The 23,536-nt window shown below is 34.0% G+C and overlaps 1 protein-coding gene across 1 annotated transcript; it reads left to right on the top strand.

Moving 5' to 3' along the window:
- The first annotated feature begins 2,892 nt into the window (after positions 1-2,892).
- On the top strand, positions 2,893-23,025 carry LOC149786907 (dihydrolipoyllysine-residue acetyltransferase component of pyruvate dehydrogenase complex, mitochondrial-like). Its single transcript, XM_089978287.1, has 7 exons — positions 2,893-3,134; positions 5,788-5,938; positions 11,140-11,221; positions 16,352-16,427; positions 17,718-17,792; positions 19,458-19,522; positions 20,636-23,025. The coding sequence occupies exons 4-7, from the start codon at positions 16,422-16,424 to the stop codon at positions 20,739-20,741; spliced, it is 252 nt and encodes an 83-aa protein (XP_089834413.1). The 5' UTR covers positions 2,893-3,134; positions 5,788-5,938; positions 11,140-11,221; positions 16,352-16,421; the 3' UTR covers positions 20,742-23,025.
- Positions 23,026-23,536: the final 511 nt, after the last annotated feature.

Here is a 23,536-nt window from a genome sequence, read left to right as displayed (position 1 = left end):
TTTCTCTTTTAAATTGTATTGAGTAATTTGTATATGTATGGTCAATTTCATTTTCTATGTATCAATGAATTTCTTTGATATGTCACTCTTTGTAAGTTTTAGGGTCCAACACATCAGTATATCAATATTCCAGCATTGTCTAATGTTAGTTGATTAAACTTGGACTTTTCCAGACTAGCTAGACTTGTGTTGCGATTACCCCCCCCCCACAATATACACTGACACAACACTGATATTGCTATTAGCATCACCAGAATGATAATGAAATGTTAGGAACCACTTCTTTTATATCAGTCTAAGAGTACTTCTAAAGCACATGATTTACTTAAATGTGTGATTTCTTTAAGTTTGCTAGAAGAGTTTTGAGAAACTTTTCACTTCTGTCACTGACACCTAACATAGCATTTATGTTATTCCCTCCTAAAATTTATAACTTCCAGATCTCTTCTTGACATTCATGAAACATTGTAAAGGAATTTTGATTTTGTACTGATGTTATGGTGGTAAACAAAGACCAAGAGCATTGTAGGTTGCAAACAATTTGAAATCTTTCAAGAAATGCAGTCAGTCATAATTCACAATGTAAATAATGCAGTGCTTTTTGCCGCAAAGAGCTAACTTTTTCAAAAGCATAATGCCATTTTTAGTTTTGTGCACAAAAAGTTTTCCTTTATGCCATTGTACTAGATCATGTCTAAATATGTGATATGTACACAACTTTTGACATAAACCATTTGTAGCCAAATTCTTAATTAAGGAAAATTGATAATTTTTTGATGGTGCAGTCAGCCACATCTGTTATACTTTTTGGTTTCTTTGTGTTTATTTAAATAATTTGTATGCATTAACTTTATTATATCTCCTTCCTTTTTCCATATATCACTTAGTGTTGTATGTAATGCTCTTTGGAGAGGGAGGTAACTGTGTTTTGTACCTCCATGTGAGAACTGTTTACATCATGACAAAGTAGCATCTTTTGGACTTAACTTACTAAATAGGGGAACAAAATGGTAACCATAATGTATTGTCTTGCATTTTCTGTAGCTGTCAAGGTTTTGCACCCCTATTTTTATGAATAATATTCACATTTCAATACAGACACACCTAAACAATTGCATAGCATGTCAACATGTATTCTTTAAAGTAATTTAACTCCATAGGAGCAGATAGAATTCAAAGGAATCATACATAAACATACTGTTGTGAATATTGAATGTCACCAGTTGAACGATCTTAGAAATAATGATGCATATGGCATATTACTTGCTATATTTTGGTGAAAAGAATGAAAGTTTTAGCACACCAACATAGTTTCTACCTTCATGATCCCACTCTGAAGTTGACATAAGAGAATCATATCTCACACTTGGGTGATAATAGAAAATATTTCAGTGTTATGTATATGTCTTGAAATTTCTCGGTTCAGTTAACAAAGAGGGAAAAGCTTAAAATTAAGTGGCAGCTTCATGCATTTGACAATGCACATACAGTTTCTCCTCTGAAAGTCTTATGTTTTCACTGAATGTTAAAAGTACATCAATATCACTTGTTTCTTTTCTTTTTGCAGGTGTCAGTTTGCATAGTAAGAGATTAGGATTAATCGGTTAGTCATGCTGAAAGAAACAATAGCTTCAATCTCATCCAGATACTCATTCTGATCTAAGTGCACAAGAGAGTGACTTTGATGGACAGACTTAGCTTCTGCAGTAGTTGTTTTATGGTACGTGCTTATCAAAAGCCAAGCCGGTGATATGCTTTTTACCTTCAACTGGATTTCTGCTATGAACTGCCTTAACCGTGATAGAATCTGATTGTGACTTTTGCTAGAAATTGTGTTGAAGATCATATATGAGATGATACGTTTTATAATGATATTATAATTACAGACTTGATTTGCTGTATAAAAGCTGACCACACAAAAAAATGACCAGTGGGTGGTTCAGTAACAAACGCTTACTTCATGGTGAATGTTTCCTATATTTGATATTAATCACGACATGAACATCATCTTGATTCTGTAAACGCAATTCTCTTTTCTCTTTAGATCTGTTAATTAAAATTCTTGTCACTCGCTTTTCTCGACCAGGTGTGTATGACAACGTGAATAACACGTGGATATCTATATATATATATATATTCTCTACGGGTCTCAATAACACCAATATATGGTCGTGTGCCATTGTATTTCAGCAGTGAAATTGAGGACGACACCCAACAGGGAAGTAACATCGCCAAGGATATCCTCTATCATGTCGAGCTAAGTAACAACATTGCTGATTTCTCACGTAGGTATTATCAGCAGCACTAAAGTTTGCAACGCGTACATCAGATTAATTTATGGCGAAAAATAAGTTTGAGATCGCCAGTGTATATGCGAAGAAGTGTTGGAAACGACTCTGATCCATGCGCCAGAGTGCCATAGATGTTATTAATGCGTGCGTCTGTTAAACATCATTAGCATATTGGCGCTGTCGTTGTCGTGGATGAATTTCCGGATCCCTGCATACTACGGAGTTACATAGATGTCATAGGTGTTTCGATTATATGATTATATGTAACAATGTCGGCGATGGCTTGGAAAACTTAACCTTGATAAAATCTGATTGTGACTTTTGCTGGAAATTGCAGTTCAGGCAAACAGGCTTGTGTGTTGCGTTTGATCTGCTCCATAACGCAGCAGCGTCGGTGTTTATCACATTCATTCATAAATGTCTCTTATTAGCAACAGGGGACGCCGCTAGAGGGCACTGGCGATCAAGATTAACGTTTTCTCAAAACGTCAACCTCATTACACCCGGTACTTCTTCCGCTTTAATATGTAAAAAGCCGACATTATTACATCCGAATGTATTCATGGTTGAAAGGTCAAATGTCTATATTTAGCGTATATGACATTGGGCCATTTCTACAACTTCTTCTGCGGAAAAAAACGAAAACCGAATTTTTCAAAACGCTGAAAAACTACACAAACGAACATATACGCTCACCTACGCCTAATTTTTAAATACTTTGGAGTTCTTTTTACGAGAATAATGGTAAAATGTGTGCGAATATTTTTGTGGAAAACCCACGAATTACGTCTTTTTCAAAGGTCACCCCTGCGTGCAAGAATGGTAACTCTTCTCGGCACATGGGTACGTACAAGATGTAAACAATGACAACAATACGACATAATTTGGGTTCAAAAACACACGAAAACTTGATTGTATCAAAAGGCAGACGTTTATAGCAAGGACTCGGTTTATACAGATGTACTGTCATTCATTATACCAAACTTGTTACAAAATATCTGTACGACTTTTGTTGTGCAATATATTTTCGAGGTTAGAGACTCGACGGAGTATCATTACTGACTCAATGATACTAGACGTATTGATAATATGTATGTGATTTTGATCACTGAGATATTATCAATGTCATGTCATCTGTTCTAGGTATGATTCTTATCTAGAGACACTTGTATTAAAATTAAAATGTTCATGTTTAGTTTTGTTTGTTCTTTTGTCATTGATTTTATTAGCAGCAGGGGATGATTGTTTTCATAATTATACAATATATAAAAATATAATGTTTTCTGCATAATTTGAGTGTACAGATTTAAGAAAATTAACCATCTTTATGATATCTTTTCAAATTAATTCACAGGAAGCATTGAAACATGTACCGTCCACCATTTTTAATATTGGTCTTTGGCAATTTTTGCAAATTCTTGACCTCATGCTATTTCATGCTGAAAGTTGCATATCTTTTACATATGATTATATATATATGTGTTGTGAACATTCAGCTTCAAGAATAAATTCACTTTTTCTATGTTCCATGTACTTCTGAAGACTTTCTGTGCCTTTTTATCATACGCCCCCAAACATTTTTGCATAAAATAGCATAATCATGAGTCATACCAAGTTGAAATTGTATGTTACTCTTAAAACCAATAGCACATGTTCATTACAGTGTTTTGTACATAATATACATTGATCTGAAATCACAATTTAGTAAATAACAGTTGCTGTTTTAGAATTTTATTATAAGATATATTTGGTCAGTTTCATATCAATAAAATAAAAATCTTATCAGTGATAGGGCATTTTGAGTACATACTCCAACAAGCAAAATCTGAGAGTTTTGCACCGTAGCAATAAACATGCTGGTCCTGTTGCTGAATAATTTTCACTCGATATTCAGTCAATCAGGAACGTTTATAAAATGCTCAATAATACTTTATCACACTATCATGCAATCGCATTATGTGATCAGATGCGTGCTCATTTATCACATAAATACTACACACGATTGCAGTAACTGGATACTCATTCTTGTCATAACCTTTATCAATACCGGTTACATGCTCTTATTTTGACCCAAGTTCATTACTTGGCCACCATTGTAAAAGTCCATAGTGATACATAATTTTTGTCTGGAAGTTTCGTGACAGCTAAAGTGCAGAGCATTCAATAATCAGGATTGATTAGACTTGGGTTAAAGAAAAGTAGTGTTACATTTTAAAAGAAAAATTTATATTTAATTAAAAATGAGTAAATGGTGGCACTCTACAGTCTCCTATTTGGCATTGGGTTAGAATTGTAAAGACAAAGAATTTCCCTGTCTTTCCTCACTGGTTATACTGGCTATTTAAAAAAGACCTTGTATATCTTGGGTATAGTTCAAAGAACCTTTCATTCCTTTTACAGTGTATTTTGATGTATGATTGGTGTTAGCGCTACTTGATCATTTTCACTTCCTGAACTTAGAGGTAAATTGTATAAAAAGAGCTGATAACTATTTTTACATTTTATATATTTTGTAATTCATTAAATGCACTTTCAGAAGCTGGTATTGTCTAGTCTGGCAAAATTCATTTTTTCTATTTAATAGCTTCTGTGGATAGTGTACTTTAGACTAATTCATTCTGATGTTTTTAGCTCAAGGGAGCAGTCATTTTAGTTACCAGCATGCTTAGATCATGTACAATTTCCAAACGTACACTATCCAAAGAAATGTCAGCCATATTACATTAAAATAGCATAGAGGGATGCCAACATTCTCTCAAATGTACATGTTTTAAATGCAAACAACTCACCTTGCATACGTCACTCTCTCGAAAGTACATGATAACTGGTGAGCACTCCCAGCATGCATATGTGACACATGTGACTTGTTAAGTTGTACAATAGTCTATTAATTGAAGTGTTTAGTGCTATATATATATATATATATATATATATTTTATAGAAGAAAACTGCCTTCCCTAAGTTTAAAACCAATGCATTAGGAAACACACATTTTTTTTACCTCACAGCAGGTACCACATGCCTTCCGGTAAACAGTTTCATTCAAGCTGAAAGAAGCGGTATCAACAGCTATTGACAAGTGACTTGTGAAAACAATTGAAGAGTATTCAAGTTAATAAATCATGACAATAGTTAATCTTTTCTTACATATTTCGCCAATTTTGAAATTGCTGTGCATGTCTTCAGTTACTTGTGAAATTCCTCACTTTACATGTGCCCTGGAAATGCATGGAAAATGTACTGGCTTTTTTGGGAGGCTGTTTTCATCCCTGAAAAATGGTAAAACTTACACTCAGTCTGGTGAAATTAACATAATGCAGGATCAAATATGGCAATTGTTGCATTTGAGAAATCTCATATATTGAGAAAATGTTCTCAAAGGATAAAACTATTTAATGGATAATGACAAAATGTTAGCAGCTGTAGTGATGTTTACCTCATGCTTTTTGTTCTACAGTTTGTGTACGTTCATCTTTGTTTTCTCTTTCATACTCAGGATAAGGAAGGAATTTAATTAGATGTTATCCAAGAAATCAGAAGTTGTCAGTGAATGATTTTGTCATCAAAGCATCAGCCCTTGCCAATAGAAAGGTACCAGAAGCCAGTTCGTCATGGATGGGTGCATTCGTTAGACAGTACGTACCAACGTAAGTTTGAAGAGACTTCTGAGTTTATTACTCTGGTATAATCCCTCTGTCATTCTTATGCCAATTCAGATTGTCCATTTTCTTTAGGTTTGTTCATCTGTCTCTATATGAGTATATATATATATATCCTCCAAAACCTAATTGATTGCATTGTATAAGTCTTACTGACCAACATCATATACACATTACCTTTTGTCACCAAATGCATTGCCTGAAATGCATTGCCTGACCACAATAATATTGGGGAATTCTTCCTCGAATATAGCATGCCCTGAAAGACATAAAAAATATATTTCTGTCTGTTCCTGATAAATTTATTCACATATTGTAAATTTTTTACCAGTTGTTATTGGCAGTATGATGTCAGAAGGTAACACAGTACATGACAGATGCAGCTATAGATTACCGGATTTCTTTGATATTGTAAACTAGTGGGTATAGATACTGACAAATGTCTTTAAAGGAAAATTAATTAAAAAAAGATTGCAAAGTCTTGTCCTCTATGGACAAGGGTCCTTCATAGAGAGGTGAAACATGCAAGTAATCCTAACGACATAGCTTCTGAAGGTAATATATTATAAGAGTGCATTCTTTGAATTCCAATATTTATGACACATGTCAGTGTATGTACATATTAAGCATTCTTATATGACAAGATGGACTAAGACGCATGAGTATGCATTTTCATCTATGAAAAGGAATTTTAGAAAAAGAATATAAATTATATTTCTTCAAAAATATTTACCCTATCACATTAACATTGGGAACTACTCTCTGTTGCCTCCAAAGAAATGTATGTCAGCATTTGCTATTTAAACTTCCTTTTAAAAGTCACTAAGCCACATTATAAAAATGATGCCTATCCACAATCTAATATAGCTGCCATTACTATAAAAAATAAAAGCCATTTAACGATTTCTCAATAACCATTGAACAGAAATTTTACAAATAATAGTAAATACTGACCATTACTAAATATAAACAACCTTTTAATGACATAGCTTTTGTTGTTGTTGTTGTGGGGTTTAACGCCATTTTTCAGCACACGATAGGCTATACAAGGCGTCCAGTATTAATGATGGAGGATGAACCCTGGAAAACCCCGGAAAGAACCACCGACCCACAAGAAGCTACTGGCAAGCTTTCTCACATGCCCACATTGGCTGAATCTTAGACTCGAAACGCCACAGACAGAGGTGCGATGGCAGTGATCCGTAACGAAGAGCGCTTTAGACCACTCGGCCACTCAGGGCCCTTCTAATAAGATAGCAAAAGCCACTGAACAGAATTTGATAAAATTGGACTGGAATCATCTTTTTTTTACCGCTGTCAAATTTTAACAAATGATGCAGATCCACCATTAAATATGACAGGTATTATAAAAAAATGGAAAAACCTTGAAATCACATTTAAAAAACTACTTAACAGAATCTGATATTTGACAAAAAACATTCTGTCATGAAGATGTTTCAGATTGATACAAATCAGCCATTGCTTCTCCAAAATGACTGCAATACAAATCATATCAATTTTAATAGGAAGCATCCATGCATGTTGAACTTTCTGTTTATAGAAATGATGCATCAGATATAGCCACCATTTTTAAAATTAGTGAAACATTTAAATGACTTCTCAAAACTATCCAGCTGAATTTGACCAATTTGGAGAATGTATTCTGGCATACTCTAAGCTTCTTGGCACAGTGGCCTTTCAGTATTGAATAACAAATCATGGATGAAGAGAAAATAAGTAGAGAATCATTGAAACAGTTCTTTTCATTACATACATAACCAGCAGCAAAAAAATTAAAAATCATTCTTCACCAACTTCTCGTTCATTTGCTATGAGGCAAAGTTAGTCAGGGGAGTGGTCATAGGCCTACTTGGGCCTCTTATTATTACATTTTAAGGGGAGACTTGACATAAATTTACTATTTACATGGTATAGATAAAACTTTTAACAGGCAAATGTCAGCCAGTTGAGTGGTTTTATGCCTACTTGGGGATCCTGTTATTACAATATAATAGAGACATTACCTAAGTTTACTATTTGCATGATGTACATCAGGGGTGTCAAACATACGTCCAATCAGACTAATTAGTCTGGCTTGCAGACCAGTTCTCTTATTAGTGTCAAATTTGGATGATTATCATAGTTCATGACTCATATGGCTCGAGTGAAGTATATTTATATCAAAATCCATCCTGCCATAGCAAATGATTTTGACATTCATTATCTAGATGAAACTCCTATCCTTGGAATATAACTGCTCCAGTGGCCTAGTGGTTAGAGCATCCACCTCTGATGCGGGATGTTGTGGGTTCAATCCCCGGCAGAGTCATACCAAAGACTTACAAAAATGGTACTAACACCTGACTCGCTTGGTGCTCAGCATTAGGAGGTTAGTGTTAGGACTGTTCGGCCTGGTGTCAGGATAATGTGACTGGGTGGGATATCATGCCACATGTCTGCGGCATGATGCCCCAGTGCTAGACGTCACTATAAACTGTCACACTGCAGACATCGTAGCGATATGACTGAAAAATTGTTAAAGCTACGTTAAAAATCCAAATCACACACACACACACACACACACACACACACTATCTTTGGAATAAAGATATGTAACCTCAAAGTTTGGAAAATATTCATATGTGTAATAGGAATTCATTATTGTGCAGAATTTTAGCAGAAGAAAACTCCATCATCACTATTTTTTTATTAGGTCTAACACAATAGAAGTGAAAGTTGCAGTGGCCACTCCAGCTAGTTTGATAATTCCAGTTGTCTATAGTGATAAATAGGTAGATCATTTTTGATTGACACAATGCTACTGAAGTAAACGTGTCTTAAATAAATACATTTTCTTTTGTCATACCTGGGAAGCAACTGTAGTTTCATTTATTTAGGGAATTACCATGAAACTTTACATACACATTCATCCCATGGTTGTTTGGGTCTTAAATGAAAATGTCAGTTCGATGTCTAATATTGCCTCCATAGTGTCCATCTTGAATGGACGATCATATTAACATGGGATTTTCACTTGAAGACTTTTTATGATGTTTAGTTGATTATAAATTGTTATGGTGCAGATGTGATATCCAGTATGGCTACCATGGCAGGCATCTTAGAAATTATGTTATAGCTGATGCTGAATGTATACAGTAGAGTCTCTATTTTGTATAGCCATCCGTTATGCACAGGGAAAGTGGCCTTACAACATTGGTGGCCTTTCCAGAAGAGGACCAAAGTTTTGTGAAACGTATATGTAGTGTATGTAGTAAGAAAGTTCCATAAAACTTCAAAGCATTTAACAGCTTCATTTAAAAGTAACATTAGTATTAAAAGGTTATTTCTATCCGAATGGACTTCAAGTGAACATACATTACAGTAATAGTTCATATTCCTTACTGAAGCGTGAAATGGGAGTGGGGTGTTCTCATACACATACAGGGAAAGTGACCTTATAAGATGGGTGGCCTTCCATAGGGGGACCAAAGTTTTGTGAAAAGTATCTGGAATGTATGTAGTAAGAAAGCTACAAATAACTTCAAAGCATTTAAATAGCTTCTTTTGAAAGTAACATTAAGTATTAAAAGGTTATTTCTATCTTAAGAATAGACTTCAGTTGAACAAACATTACAGTAATAGTTATTATTCCTCACTGAAGCGTGAAATGGGAGCTGGGTATTGTCATACACATTGCAAAACCATTCAAAAGCTTCATTTAAAATTTCGGTACATATATTTCTTGATAATTCGAAAAATTTCCTTTTATTCCATTTCCCCACTGCTACTGAATTTTCTCCTTATCTGTTATGATGTTGTTCATTTGAGTCTTACCAATGTAAATTTGTTTGACAACCACATGCTCACCATCCCCAGCCCTCACACCCGATGTTGATTCAAATAACATTCACTTTTCATCTAAACTAACAAGTCTCTCTTTACATGTTCGAGTCGTGTAATGATTTATTTATGTGCAGTTAATTGTACAGTACTGCAATTTAATGATGCAGATGAAACTTGTGTAGAGCGAATGAAATGTCATGCTTATTAAGAAAGTGATACATGTACCTCTCACATGATTTTTTCTTCTTTATCTCATACCTGTTTGTCGAGGGTTAATTTCTCTCAGTGTGTTAATCCACAAAATGTAAGTTTAGCCAATGTTGACCATGTTATGATCTTGATAATTAATGTCCAGTTGTAATCATCAAATGGAAGAACTCAACAGATGTGTGAAGCCCAAAACTCTATCAAAACTTTGTTGAGCCCATTTTTTGTAAATATTGGATAATAATATAAAATTAATCTTATTGGTACATGTACTTTTAGCCAACACTTTTTCCAGTAGCAAAAACCTGCCATTGGGAAACATACATAGGTAGAGATAATCCAATGACTTGCCTTACCATATGGATTAAATAGTGGTTCTGGACACATTAAAATGAAATGTAGCCACTTGTGATGGGTATATTTAACATTTATGCACTTATATGCTGGCCATTTGTTGCGTTAGAGTTGTGGCTGTTCTTGAGGGGTACTTTTAAAAAGAACCTTATTGGTGCCAAGAGTCTCTGGCCATCAAATGGGGGTGGCTGCTGGTTGGGTGGTGGTGGTGAGGGGGAGCAATCAAGAGGCGGACCGCTCTTTCAACATAGTGTTGTCACCAGAAGACTTCTTAAATCTAGTTTGTGCTTAAAGAAAATGATGGCAATCTGATCTAAAATATTAGATAACAGCCAAAATCTGAGACCATATATTGTTGCAATGAATATAGTTAGATCCATAGACATTATGCATTGGTAGAGATAGTAAGGCTTGATTCATTTACATTATGTCTTGCTACAAATAATATAGCTAGATTCATTGACATTATATGTTGTTCCAGATAACATAGCTATATTCATAGATATTTAAGGATTCCCACCTCAAGCACTCTGAGTCATAATTGGATTTTCTTGACTTGAGTCCCACTGCTTCCACACTCTGACATAATTATCACAGTATAGGTGTGAGAACTTGATTGTAAGTTTAGAGCATCATAGTGATTGATAGTGATAGGAATATGGAGACCAGTTCTTTTGATGTATTGAAAGACATTAGATTTTTTGAAAGAAAATGTCATTAATAGATTGCACCACGTTGAAATTACTTGAACATATCAGTTGCACCATAGTTCAATTAAATTTCAGGGTCTTTCATCGATCAAGTATGATGTTGTGACACTAGCTGAAAAGGCAAGAGAGGGGGAAACTTCTTCCACATGAATTTCAGGTAGCATGTCTGAAAGAAATAAATATAAATTTAAAAGGTCAGATACATTTCTTTTCCAATGCTACCCTTGTCATCAGTCTGTACTAGAGTATAGACATGTTATTTGATTGCTATATTTATTTTTTGTTTTCTATCAGTATGTTGTCATGTCTATGTGATGATCAGAAAATATAATGTATTTATCATCAGCATCTTGTGAGAGCAATTTAATGAATGTAACTTCTTACATCTGAAAGATAATCTAGATAAATTCTAAGTTCATGTTCATTTCAGAACACCTGGTCATACACTTTTCCCATGACAACTAAAAATACATTGATAGGATCTCAGCAACCTGGGTTTTCAGGTTTATGCAAATGATGCCTCTCTATCTAAAATACGGCAGTCCATGCAAGAAATATAAAATCGTTAAAATGACTTTATATCAAAAGCCCCCCCCCACCAAAAAAACCCAACAGAATTTAATCAAATTAGACAGCATCCTGTAATACAGATTACCTGCTTATACATTCTGCCTCATTAGCTGATTTAAGCCTGGTGAGCAATCTATTACCTGCTTGGGGTTCTTGTTCAAATGCATCTCTCATTTAATGTTTGTTGATATTTTGTACTAGCAGGAAATTCTGTATATGAATTGTAGGTCCTGAACAAAAAGAACTTCTGTGCAGAATAGGCTGTGATGTAAAGATTAAGATTATGGTAGACAAAGTGGTATACATGAATGCTTTAATATACAGAATTCAGTTGTGGTAGTCCAAGTAGTGAACATGAATATGTTAATGTACAGAAATAGGTTGTGGTAGTCAAAGTAGTGTACATGAATACATTAATGTACAGAATAATCTGGTGGTAGTCCAAATAGTGTACATGAATACATTAATGTACAGAATAAGATTGTGGTAGTTCAAGTAGTGCAGATGAATATATTAATGTACAGAATAATATGGTGGTAGTCCAAGTAGTGCACATGAATACATTAATGTACAGAATAACATTGTGGTAGTCCTAGTAGTGCACATGAATACCTTAATGTACAGAATAATATGGTGGTAGTCCAAGTAGTGCACATGAATACATTAATGTACAGAATACGATTGTGGTAGTCCATGTAGTGCACGTGAATACCTTAATGTACAGAATAATATGGTGGTAGTCCAAGTAGTGCACATGAATACATTAATGTACAGAATTAGGTTGTGGTAGTCCAAGTAGTGCACATGAATACATTAATGTACAGGATAATATGGTGGTAGTCCAAGTAGTGCACATGAATACATTAATGTACAGAATAATATGGTGGTAGTTCAAGTAGTGTACATGAATACATTAATGTACAGAATAATATGGTGGTAGTCCAAATAGTGCACATGAATACATTAATGTACAGAATAAGATTGTGGTAGTCCAAGTAGTGCACATGAATACATTAATGTACAGAATAATATGGTGGTAGTCCTATTGTGCGCATGAATACATTAATGTACAGAATAAGATTGTGGTAGTCCAAGTAGTGCACATGAATACATTAATGTACAGAATTAGGTTGTGGTAGTCCAAGTAGTGCACATGAATACATTAATGTACAGAATTAGGTTGTGGTAGTCCAAGTAGCGCACATGAATACATTAATGTAGAGAATAATATGGTGGTAGTCCATGTAGTGCACATGAATACATTAATGTACAGAATTAGGTTGTGGTAGTCCAAGTAGTGTACATGAATATATTAATGTACAGGATTCAGTTGTGGTAGTCCAAGTGGTGTACATGAATACATTAATGTACACGATAATATGGTGGTAGTCCAAGTAGTGCACATGAATACATTAATGTACAGAATAATATGGTGGTAGTTCAAGTAGTGCACATGAATACATTAATGTACAGAATAATATGGTGGTAGTCCAAGTAGTGCACATGAATACATTAATGTAAGGAATATGATTGAGTTAGTCATAATGCTATACATGAATGCATGAATGTTTTCTTAATCGATCCGTGAATTATGAAGTTTATGGTATTTAAGTTTTATTGTTGAATAAGGAATTGCAGCAAAAGAGAAGTTGTCATTCTAGTCAATCCTGATAAATTGCTAACTCTATCCACCTAAGGGATATTCATTTTTTAAATCTCAAAGGACCACATACCTGTCCTATCAAAGGTTATGTATGAATTGTCATAGTCTCATACCTGATAAATGACAATAATCTCTTATCTGATAGTGACCAGTCTGATAACTGATAAGTGACCATAGTCTTATACCTGATAAATGACCATAATCTCTTATCTGAAAGTGACCAGCCTGATAACTGATAAGTGAACATAGTCTTATACTTGATAAGTTACCATATTATCATACTTGAGAAGTGACCATACTCCAGCCATGACATACATTATAGTAAAAGAGTACTGTCCTGGTTGGGTATTTTAAGTTTTGTGGCCACTTCAACAAATGGAGGTGTATATAGAATTTACATTGTTCATCTGTTTTTGTGTACATTCGTCGGTCTGCTTTGTCATTCTGATAAGCCTATATTTCAATACACTTAAAAACAAGTTTTCGTGTGGGTGATTGATGAGCCCATGTATCAATATATTTATTGAAACCAAACTTGCAGTGTATATATAAGATATAAAGTGTGCATCTGTTTTAGTGTATATTCATCTCTCAGCTTTGTGATAAGCCTATATTTCAGACCACTAAATAAAACCAGTCTTTGTGGGCCCTTGCATCTCTCAATGAAACCAAACTTGCAGTTTGGTTGCATCTTGAGATGAACTTGTGGCAGTTAATTTGTGTCACTGTGACTTAATTTCTTGTGTCATAATGAGTTCCCTGAAAATTAAGTCATTAGAATCTAACTTTGATGACAACTGCTTGGGAAGACTATCTTGAAAGGTCAGGCCTGGATTAAAGACCACTGTATGGGAAGACTGCCTTGAAAGATCAGGCCTGGATTAAAGACCACTGTGTGGGAAGACTGCCTTGAAAGATCAGGCCTGGATTAAAGACCACTGCATGGGAGTCTGCCTTGAAAGATCAGGTCTGGATTAAGGACCACTGCATGGGAGTCTGTCTTGAAAGATCAGACGAGGATAAAGACCAATGTATGGGAAGACTGTCTTGAAAGATCAGGCCTGGATTAAAGACCACAGCATGGGAAGACTGCCTTAAAAGGTCAGGCCTGGATTAAAAACCACTGCATGGGAAGACTGTCTTGAAAGATGGTATTCTTGTGTTAATGTATTCTGACTCAGAGAAGGCATTTTAATGAAGGTAGCAGCAAAGATGAATTACACACAGCAGAGAAAAACAGTACAAGTTACCAATGAGTTTGCATGTATCATTACCAAAGCAACACATGTGTCTACTCATTATCTATTAGTACAGATTCAGAACCTTTTTTATGAACTTTAATGAAATACAGAAATATAAAGAATTATTTTGTACGGTCATCATTAGAACATAAACATAATCTTGTAACTTATAAGTCTTTTTCTTCAAGGAAATACATTTTAAAAATATTCCTCCCATTGTAAATTCTCAGTATGGACATATTTTTTATAGTATCACATAATTTGGAACTGTCACATTGTGCTGCCAGTAAAGCTTTCATGGCTGCAATTAGAACTCTTTCTTGATTTATGAATAAAGCATCTATATTGCTTCAATCATGCCTTTTGTTTAGTAATTATGCATTTCTTCAAGTAATCCTCCATTTCTCTGTGCAGTTATATATTTTTGAGCAGTTATCCATTTCTTTGAGTAATTATCCATTTCTTTAAGTAATCATGCATTTCTTTGACTAATTATCCATTTCTTTGAGCAGTTATGCATTTCTTTGAGTAATTATTCATTTCTTTGAGTAATTATTCATTTCTTTAAGTAATCGTGAATTTCCTTTTTTTAAAACATATTCTTCATTGACAACAAAATTGATTAACACTAAGATATTGTCACTCCTTACTGTTTTGCAACTCTTTTGGTCAACAATATGACTGTGTCAACATTCAGCACTTGTAGGTTTTTATCTCAACTGTGCTTAAACATGTAAAGCTTATGGGATGATCTTTTATCTGTCATGCATCATTCATCCATCCGCTAGCACTAGTTTCTTATCATTACTTCTCTTAAACTACTTGTAGAATTGCCATGAAACTTTACACACACATTCATTCCATCGTCTTGTTAGTCCTAAATGAAAATGGTGTCAGTCTGATGTCTAATATGGCCACAATAGTGTCCATCCTGAAAAGCTTGATATTGCTACTCTTCTGAATCAATGATAATATCAACATGTGATTTTGTTAAAAGACGTTTTATCATGTATGGTTGCTCACAGCTGGAAAAGGTGTAGATATGACGTCCAGCAGGGCTAACATGGCAGCCATATTGAAAATCATGTATTAGCTGCTCCTCCCGAACAGAAAAGTTATAATATCATAGGATTTTCACCGGAAGACTTCTTATATGTTGTTGGTGCTGGATGAAAATGGAGCTGATCTGAGTTCTAATAATGCATAAGAAACAACATTTGACATTATGTATTGTTACAAGGAATATTGTTAGATCCACATACATTATGTATTGTTATAATGAATATTGCTAGATACACAGATGGTATGTATTGGTACAAACAAAACAGTAAGACTTTGGTCATTGACATTATGTATTGTTACAATGAATATTGCTAGATCCACAGACGTTATGTATTGTTACAATGAATATTGCTAGATACACAGACGTTATGTATTGGTACAAACAAAACAATAAGACTTTGATCATAGACATTATGTACTGTTACAAGGAATATAGCAAAATTCATAGACATTTAAAGAGTCCTGCTACTAGCACTCAGAGACAGACTTACTTGAAAATAGCAAGCAGTTACACCATTAATTCTTTTAAATTTCATAGTGATTGATAGTGATAAGAATATGGAGATCGGTTCTTTTGCTGTATTGAAAGGCTGAATTTGTGAAGGTAAATGTCATCAATACAGCTCACAGTTACACCATAATTCTTTTAAAGTCCAGGGCCTTTCATCGATAAATTATGATGTTGTGACACTAGCTGACATACCTACTTGGAAATAGCAAGCATTTAAACCATAATTAATTTAAATTTCAGGGCCTTTTATCAACCAATTATGATGTTATGACACTAGCTGAAAAGGCAAGAGAAGAAAATCGTCTTCCACATGAAGGTAGTATGTCTGCAAAGAGTAGATGTAATTACAAAAGATGGGATACAGATCTTTTTTAACATTACCATTTTCAGCAGTCCATATTAGAGTGTAAACATATTATTTGATAGTTACTTTTCATTGGTTTATCCATATCAATATGTTGTCATGCATGTCATTGTGGTTATAAGAATATATAAATTTATCATCAGCATCTTGTCCAAACTTTTTAATGTATGTAAGATGTTACATTTGAAAGATAGCATAGATACATATATACAAATTCTGATTTCGTGTGTTCCTTTTTAGCACACCTAGGCATAAAATATTGCCACCACAACTAAAATAGAAAAATCTTTGAGCAGCATCTAAATGTCTGCTTGAAGGTTTTTAGCATATTTATGTGATAGCATCCCAGCAACATGGATTATAAAGGTCATGCAGTCTGATCAGAAATATTGGTTGTCCATGCAAGAAATATAAGATCATTAAAATGACTTTATCCAAGTTCACTTCAATTTATCAGCATCCTTTAAAATAGATTACTTGGCTTGTTGCTGATATATTTTATTTAATTTGTTGATTTAAGCATGGTGAGTAGTCTGTGACCAGCTTGGGGTTCTTGTCAATATGCATCCCTCAATTCAGTATCTTTATTGATTTTGTTTTACTAGCCGGCAATTGTGCATATGTATTTGTAGGTTCTAAACAAGAAGAACTAGTGTACAAATATAATTTTGGTAGTCAGTGGTGCACATGAATTCATTAATGTACAGAATAAGGTTGTGGTAATCAGAGTGTTGTACATGAATGCATTAATGTACAGAATAAGGTTGTGGTAATCAGAGTGTTGTACATGAATTCATTAATGTACAGAATAAGGTTGTCGTAGTTAGAGTGGTGTACATGAATTCATTAATGTACAGAATAAGGTTGTGGTAGTCATTGGTGTATGTGAATACATGAATGTACAGAATAAGTGTGTACATGAATACTTTGTTTTCTAAATTGATCCAGGTAGTTTTGTTTGGCCTCGTACCAGTATGAAGTATAAAATATTCATGGTTTATTGATGAATACTGAATTGCAGCAAAATATAAGTTGTCATTTTAGTCAGTTCTGATCAACCACTGGGTTCTCTCATGCTTGAAATTCCAAAGGACCATTTACCAGTCTTATCACAAGTAATGTGTGAATCATCATGTAGTTGTTGAAAGTTACATTCAGCAAAAATCTGTTATATTACATTTCATAGTGTTCTTTTGTTATTGCAATGTTATTTTAATACATTGATCCGTCTTTTCTTTTCAGGGAAGCACATTTACAATATCTAACCTAGGAATGTATGGAATCAAGTCATTCTCAGCTGTTATCAACCCACCAAAGGTATGTGAATGTGCCCAAATGGTATATTGGTAGTAGTAGGGTTTATATTATACACCATTTGCATAGTTTTAGTAATTGGTGGAATAGATATAGTGAGACCTTTGTATAAAGAACACCCCCTCATTCAATCATACTTTCACATCACTGCATGAAAGCTTTACCATATATGGGTCAGGTAAAATGATTAAATAATCACTGTTACCATCAGAAGGTCTGGTAAAATGATTATATGATCACTGTTACCAACAGAAGGTCTGGTAAAATGATTAAATGATCACTTTTACCAATAGAAGGTCTGGTAAAATGATTAAATAATCACCGTTACCAACAGAAGGTGTGGTAAAATGATTAAATGATCACTTTTACCAATAGAAGGTACTTCATTAAATCTTTGTGGAAGAACAATTGTAGAAATGCTTCTCCATATTCTTTCATAACTCAGAAACCATTCAAAGTTTGATGCATGGATTGTCTGATAGCTCACGATGTGCCGTTCATTTTGTCAGCTTCTGTTTGATAAATGTTATACTTTATAAGAATTATTGACCCCTGGTTGCTCATCCTGCTGACATGTTTGTTTTCGGTCGGATAATCTCACTGTTGATTTTAACCAGATTTGGCATGTAGCTTCAGATTGATGAAACCTTGAGTGAGCATGATCTCCAGCCATCTTTCCTAAGCTTAGCTGGATTTCAACAAAATAATTGGCATACAGCTTTATTTTGATAAACCCTAGTGATTTAAATTTCAAGTGTTCCACATTGGAAGAGTTATGACCCCTAAATAACTTTCATATCTTTCAAAATTTGCTAAGGAATGTTGTATTTAAGCCGAAGTTTCGATACATACTACATTGATGACACCTTACATGAGCTGGATTTTCAGCTTTCCACATAAGTCTCTATAAGAGTTATGGCCCCTTAATGAATATCCTCTCCTTATAGTGATTTTCTAGTTCTTTTGATAATGTCTCTGCAGAGCAAATTGAAAAGAGCAGGGAACAGTTGATGGAACCAGTCCATCTTTTCAAGTACTAATACATAATGAGTACGAGTTGTGAGGTTCATTGTAATATATGTTGAAACTTGACAACCTTTGATTTTTCTTATTCTGCCTTGTTGATTACTTTAAAAGAAAATCATTCTGAACTTTAGTTGCTTGCATTTTTTTATGCATGATGTAGATTAGAAAGTTTTTATAAAAAGTAAACTAATTGGAATAAGTTACCCTTTAAACTTTACCTTCTTTGCTTGTCGTATATTGCTCCATGAAGATGAAGAACTTAGGCTCAGTTGACCCAGGGATCAGAAGATTATGGCAGTGAAATATTCTGAGTACAAATTATGAAGCAAAGTTTCATTTTAGTTTGATTTTGAACATGATGGTTGAAATTATTCCATTATGACAGCCAAGAAAGTGTGCATAAAATGGCAGCCCAGAATATGCATCTATTAAACAACAGCCCAGAATGTATGTTTTAAAAACAGCTCAGGATATGTATCCGTTAAACAACAAACTATAATATGTATTTATTGAACAACATTTTATTTGATTTTCAGCTTTGAGAACATGAGCCAAAGAGAGAGAGAGAGAGAGAATACTTGAACGGATAAAATCTTTTCATCAGTAAGATTCCAGATTATATTCTCATGAGTATAATTTCAGGCCTGTATTCTTGCTGTGGGATCAGCGGAGAAGCAGCTAGTGGTGGATGAATCAAGTGATAAGGGGTAAGATTACTGGATACATTTAGTTTTATGGGAGTGACAATCCATTTTCCTTGCTATATGTCGCATTGCAGATGGTTTGTAAGATTGGCTTTGTTTATCCATGTGTACATTATGTGTTCCAATGAGTGTCCACAGCCGATTTGCCTAGAAGGTTGACACATGCAACCAAAGCTTGTGGGCTGGAATTCTGATCATGGTGATGAGTTTATTATTTCATTCCTTTCTACTCTTGCATTAAGAAACCTGTGGTGTAGAAACTTGTACAGTATTGATACATTGGAATTGGAATAATATTGTATACCCAATCATCAGTGTTTTATTTTACATTGCCGTGCAATTGCTAACGAAATAAAACATATTTTTTTATATTTGGACAACCTTTTTATTGTGAATGTAAGCATTGTGCTTATTTAGTTTGTGTATTCTTTAAGCATGATTGGTTAAAGAAGTGTTCCCAGTACTGGTAGCAGATGTTGAGGCAAAGTTCCCATGGTTGTCATCATTAATCTGAATTCATTTTTTCCCAGTTGACGCAGTACTTGGATTTCTGTCAGACTCCTCACATACTTACCTTCAATGACAAGTATTCAGCATGAAAACGTTAGACATTCTTTCATTCTTAACAATTTTCTTGCTTTCTATTCTTTCAAAGAACAAAATGGTCTTGATCAATGAGAAGCTTTCAGAATTAACCACATGTTAAAATCAAGTGTTTTGATTATTTAGTGGGTATGCCTGAAAGACATGACACAGAGTACAAGTAGCAAATGATACAGACATGTTATATCTGCATACCTGGTATGACAAGTTACTGATGTTTACTTGCACCCTTTTGAACTCCAGTGTGAGAAAGGTGCAACAGTGTATGATAAGGAAAATAATGAGATTTATACACAGAATTACATTGTATCTTATGAACACCATCAGTTAAGCTTTTACCATAATTGTGCTATTATGTTATGACATTAGTGCATGTGGACAGTTTTAAAAGAAAAAATTTCTGACATACATCGATGCTAAGTAAGAAATAACAAATAGATGGTTGTAGTGAAAACTACTTAAACTGATAAAAGAAATTCATATTCAGTTTCCATATTTGTTTTCATTTTTCAGATACAGACAAGCTACAATGATGTCTGTCACCCTCAGTTGTGATCACAGAGTGGTGGATGGGGTGGCCGGAGCAAAGTGGCTAGCAGAATTAAAAAGTTTTATGTAATGTGGTTACACCAGTCGAGTTTTTGATGGAATGTGTCCTTTAGGAACCAAGAGATAAATATTTGTAAATATCAGATATGTTATTAAAAATAAAACATCTTAAAGCACAGTTTAATCCAAAGTCATTGTGTTCTACAGCAAACGTCAGACAGTTTAGCCTGGTGTAATCTCTGTCAGTTATGCCTTGGAAAATTGTATGGATGCACATTGTCTTGTAATGGAAGATTATCTTGGCAAACAAACTATTGCAAAAAGGATCATTGTTTTGTCTTGTCCCAGTATTATAGTGATATCAGTTTTAATCACAACTAGGCTTTTGTTTAACCTTTATATTTTCAATCTTTCCATGCCAAACCAGATATCAAAATATCTGATGCTTATATAAAATATCACAAAATTAACAAATTGTTGCAATCCATATTTGACCTTTAATATAGGTTTTTTTCTTCAAATGTATGATGTTGGATTCTGTCTCTAACTTTTCTTTGTAGAATGCACTTAATAGTTTTGTAATGAAATTACACCTGTCCTAATGATAAAAGAACCCTTTATATAATCAGTAGCCAAAATAAAGGGGTAGGTGAGATTATCTTTGCAAAGCAATTCATGCAGTGATTAGCAACAAGGTGTTAGATATAAAAACAAACAAGAAAAGAGATAATACAGCTGTTTTATTTTTTGTTTTTTACACCAGTATTATTCTGTGTGTAACCAATAGGTTTGGTTTTATTTTGGTTTGGAGCTTTATGGCACAGAAATAAAAGTAGGTTATTTAGTGCCAAGGCAATGGGAATAAAGTGCCTTGCTCAAGGACACACCAGGGTAGCCGACCAAGTCTGGTCCATTGGAGGGATTTGAACCTGCACCCTATCAGTTGTGAGTCAGGCACACTAACCACTGAACCACCATGGCTACATAACCTATAGGACATAAAAAATAATTTCAGCTACTTCTGAGAAAGAGTTGGATGTCTTTAAAAGATCATAACAATTAGTATACAGGTAAAAATAATACACAAGTCCACATATAAGATTCTTTTTGTTCTGTTTTACTGGTCATCAGTTGCAAAGTTAAATGGTAGTGAAAGACGGATCATAAGTAGTTGCAATTAACAAGAAAATTATTGTTGTAGATTGATGTTAGCAGCTTTTTCCATTCTTTGATGAATGCTGCAATTGAGACACATTCTGTTAGTAATGGATTTGATTTTTGAAGCTAATTTTGACTATCGGGGAAGAATTTTCTCAAAGTTGATATTTGAGTTTATAGTAGTATTACTGGATTGGCATGAACATAATCCTTGTTGTGAAAAGAAGCTTTCTGTAAATACGAAAATTGGCATTGCGAATGTTTTGTAAGTGGAAGGCATTTTACTTTTGTTGGAATAGTGCTATGGGTTGGCATAGATAAACTCGTGTAAATAAACAGACCCATAATCACAATGTACACAGATATGGTTAATTCCATCAGGCTTGCATAGCAGTTAACTTTGAAACGACATGCAGAAAATAAACTAACCATAATCTCAAATTAAGACAAAAATGTTTGAGTCTATTTGCAATAATATTTATGCTCTTTTGCCTATATGTTTTAGAAGTCTTCTGGAAGACTTGAATTTAACCTGCACCATATAGTCAGGATTGTGCTGATGTGCCACACATACATACATACATATGTACGTACATGCATACATACATACATACATACATGCTATTTTTGTTGCATATAATATTCCACAATGATTTAAAGAAATTAACATTTTGTTAGGTGTGGTTTATAGAAGTAGCTTTGGTTGTTTGATATATCAGGGTGCAATTGGTCAATCTGATCGGTTATTGCAAAGGAACGTAATGTATAGTACAAACTCATTACAAGTCCAGTCCAACTGAAAACATTGTAGACCCTGATCTGCTGTCACATAATGTGCCAGATCTGGGTGTATGCAGTTAAGAGTAATCAGTACAGCAAACAACATAAACCCAGATCTGCAGGCACATAATGTCATTGCAGATCAATGTCTATTTTGTTTGCAGTTGGACGTGACTTACAAGTGAGTGTATATGGTAGCTATTAATCTTAAAATGTGTTATTCAGAAACATGTAACTACATAGAAAATACAGTATACTATAATGCCATGGTGTACATTTATAAATGTTATATATTTTAGTCTTGGATTGTATTCCATATAAACAGTTGTCTTTTATGTATTCATAACATTTGCTGGTGTTAATGTACAAACTGAATGCTCACAACATCATCGAATAATTGGTTGATCCAAAGTCAAAATCCGACTGGAAAAAAAAATGTCATGGTTTTTATCAACAATAATAAGAAAATATGAAACTTTTATTTTGGACTCAAATCATTGATTGTTACTTCGAAATTGTTGATATTTGTGTGCATGGTACAGGGAATAAAATGTGTACTGGGTTATTATAAAAGTTTAATGGAGGCTTGAATGCTAAAGATGTTCATTGTTTACTGAATCTAAATTAGAAGGTCATGCCATTTTTATAGATTTATCAAAATAAACAGTCCATGACTCCTATTTATTCTTAATTCTTTTTACTGGCTGTCATATTCATTTAAAAACCATGTATGCAGTTCTTATTTATTTATACCATACTTTTAATCATTTTAGGACATTTTTTGGCTGTAAATTACATTTTCTTCTTTTTACCTACCCTTTGATACATGTCAAAAGCCCAGGATTTAATATTACATACTTCTGGAATATATGCCAAAATGCCCAGGATTTAATATTACATACCTCTTGGATATATGCCAAAATGCCC

Source organism: Sinohyriopsis cumingii, chromosome 12 (assembly GCF_028554795.1).
Source record: "Sinohyriopsis cumingii isolate HCF-2022 chromosome 12, ASM2855479v2, whole genome shotgun sequence".
NCBI classification, from domain to species: domain Eukaryota; kingdom Metazoa; phylum Mollusca; class Bivalvia; order Unionida; family Unionidae; genus Sinohyriopsis; species Sinohyriopsis cumingii.
The sequence above is the reverse complement of the archived record's forward strand: the minus strand, read 5'-3'. Positions and strand labels throughout refer to the sequence as shown.

Excerpts from the sequence above, each read along its gene's own strand:
- LOC149786907 (XM_089978287.1), top strand. Across the intron at positions 17,793-19,457 it reads CTGTTATCAACCCACCAAAG|GCCTGTATTCTTGCTGTGGG; the intron begins GTATGTGAATGT and ends GTATAATTTCAG. Across the intron at positions 19,523-20,635 it reads GATGAATCAAGTGATAAGGG|ATACAGACAAGCTACAATGA; the intron begins GTAAGATTACTG and ends TTCATTTTTCAG.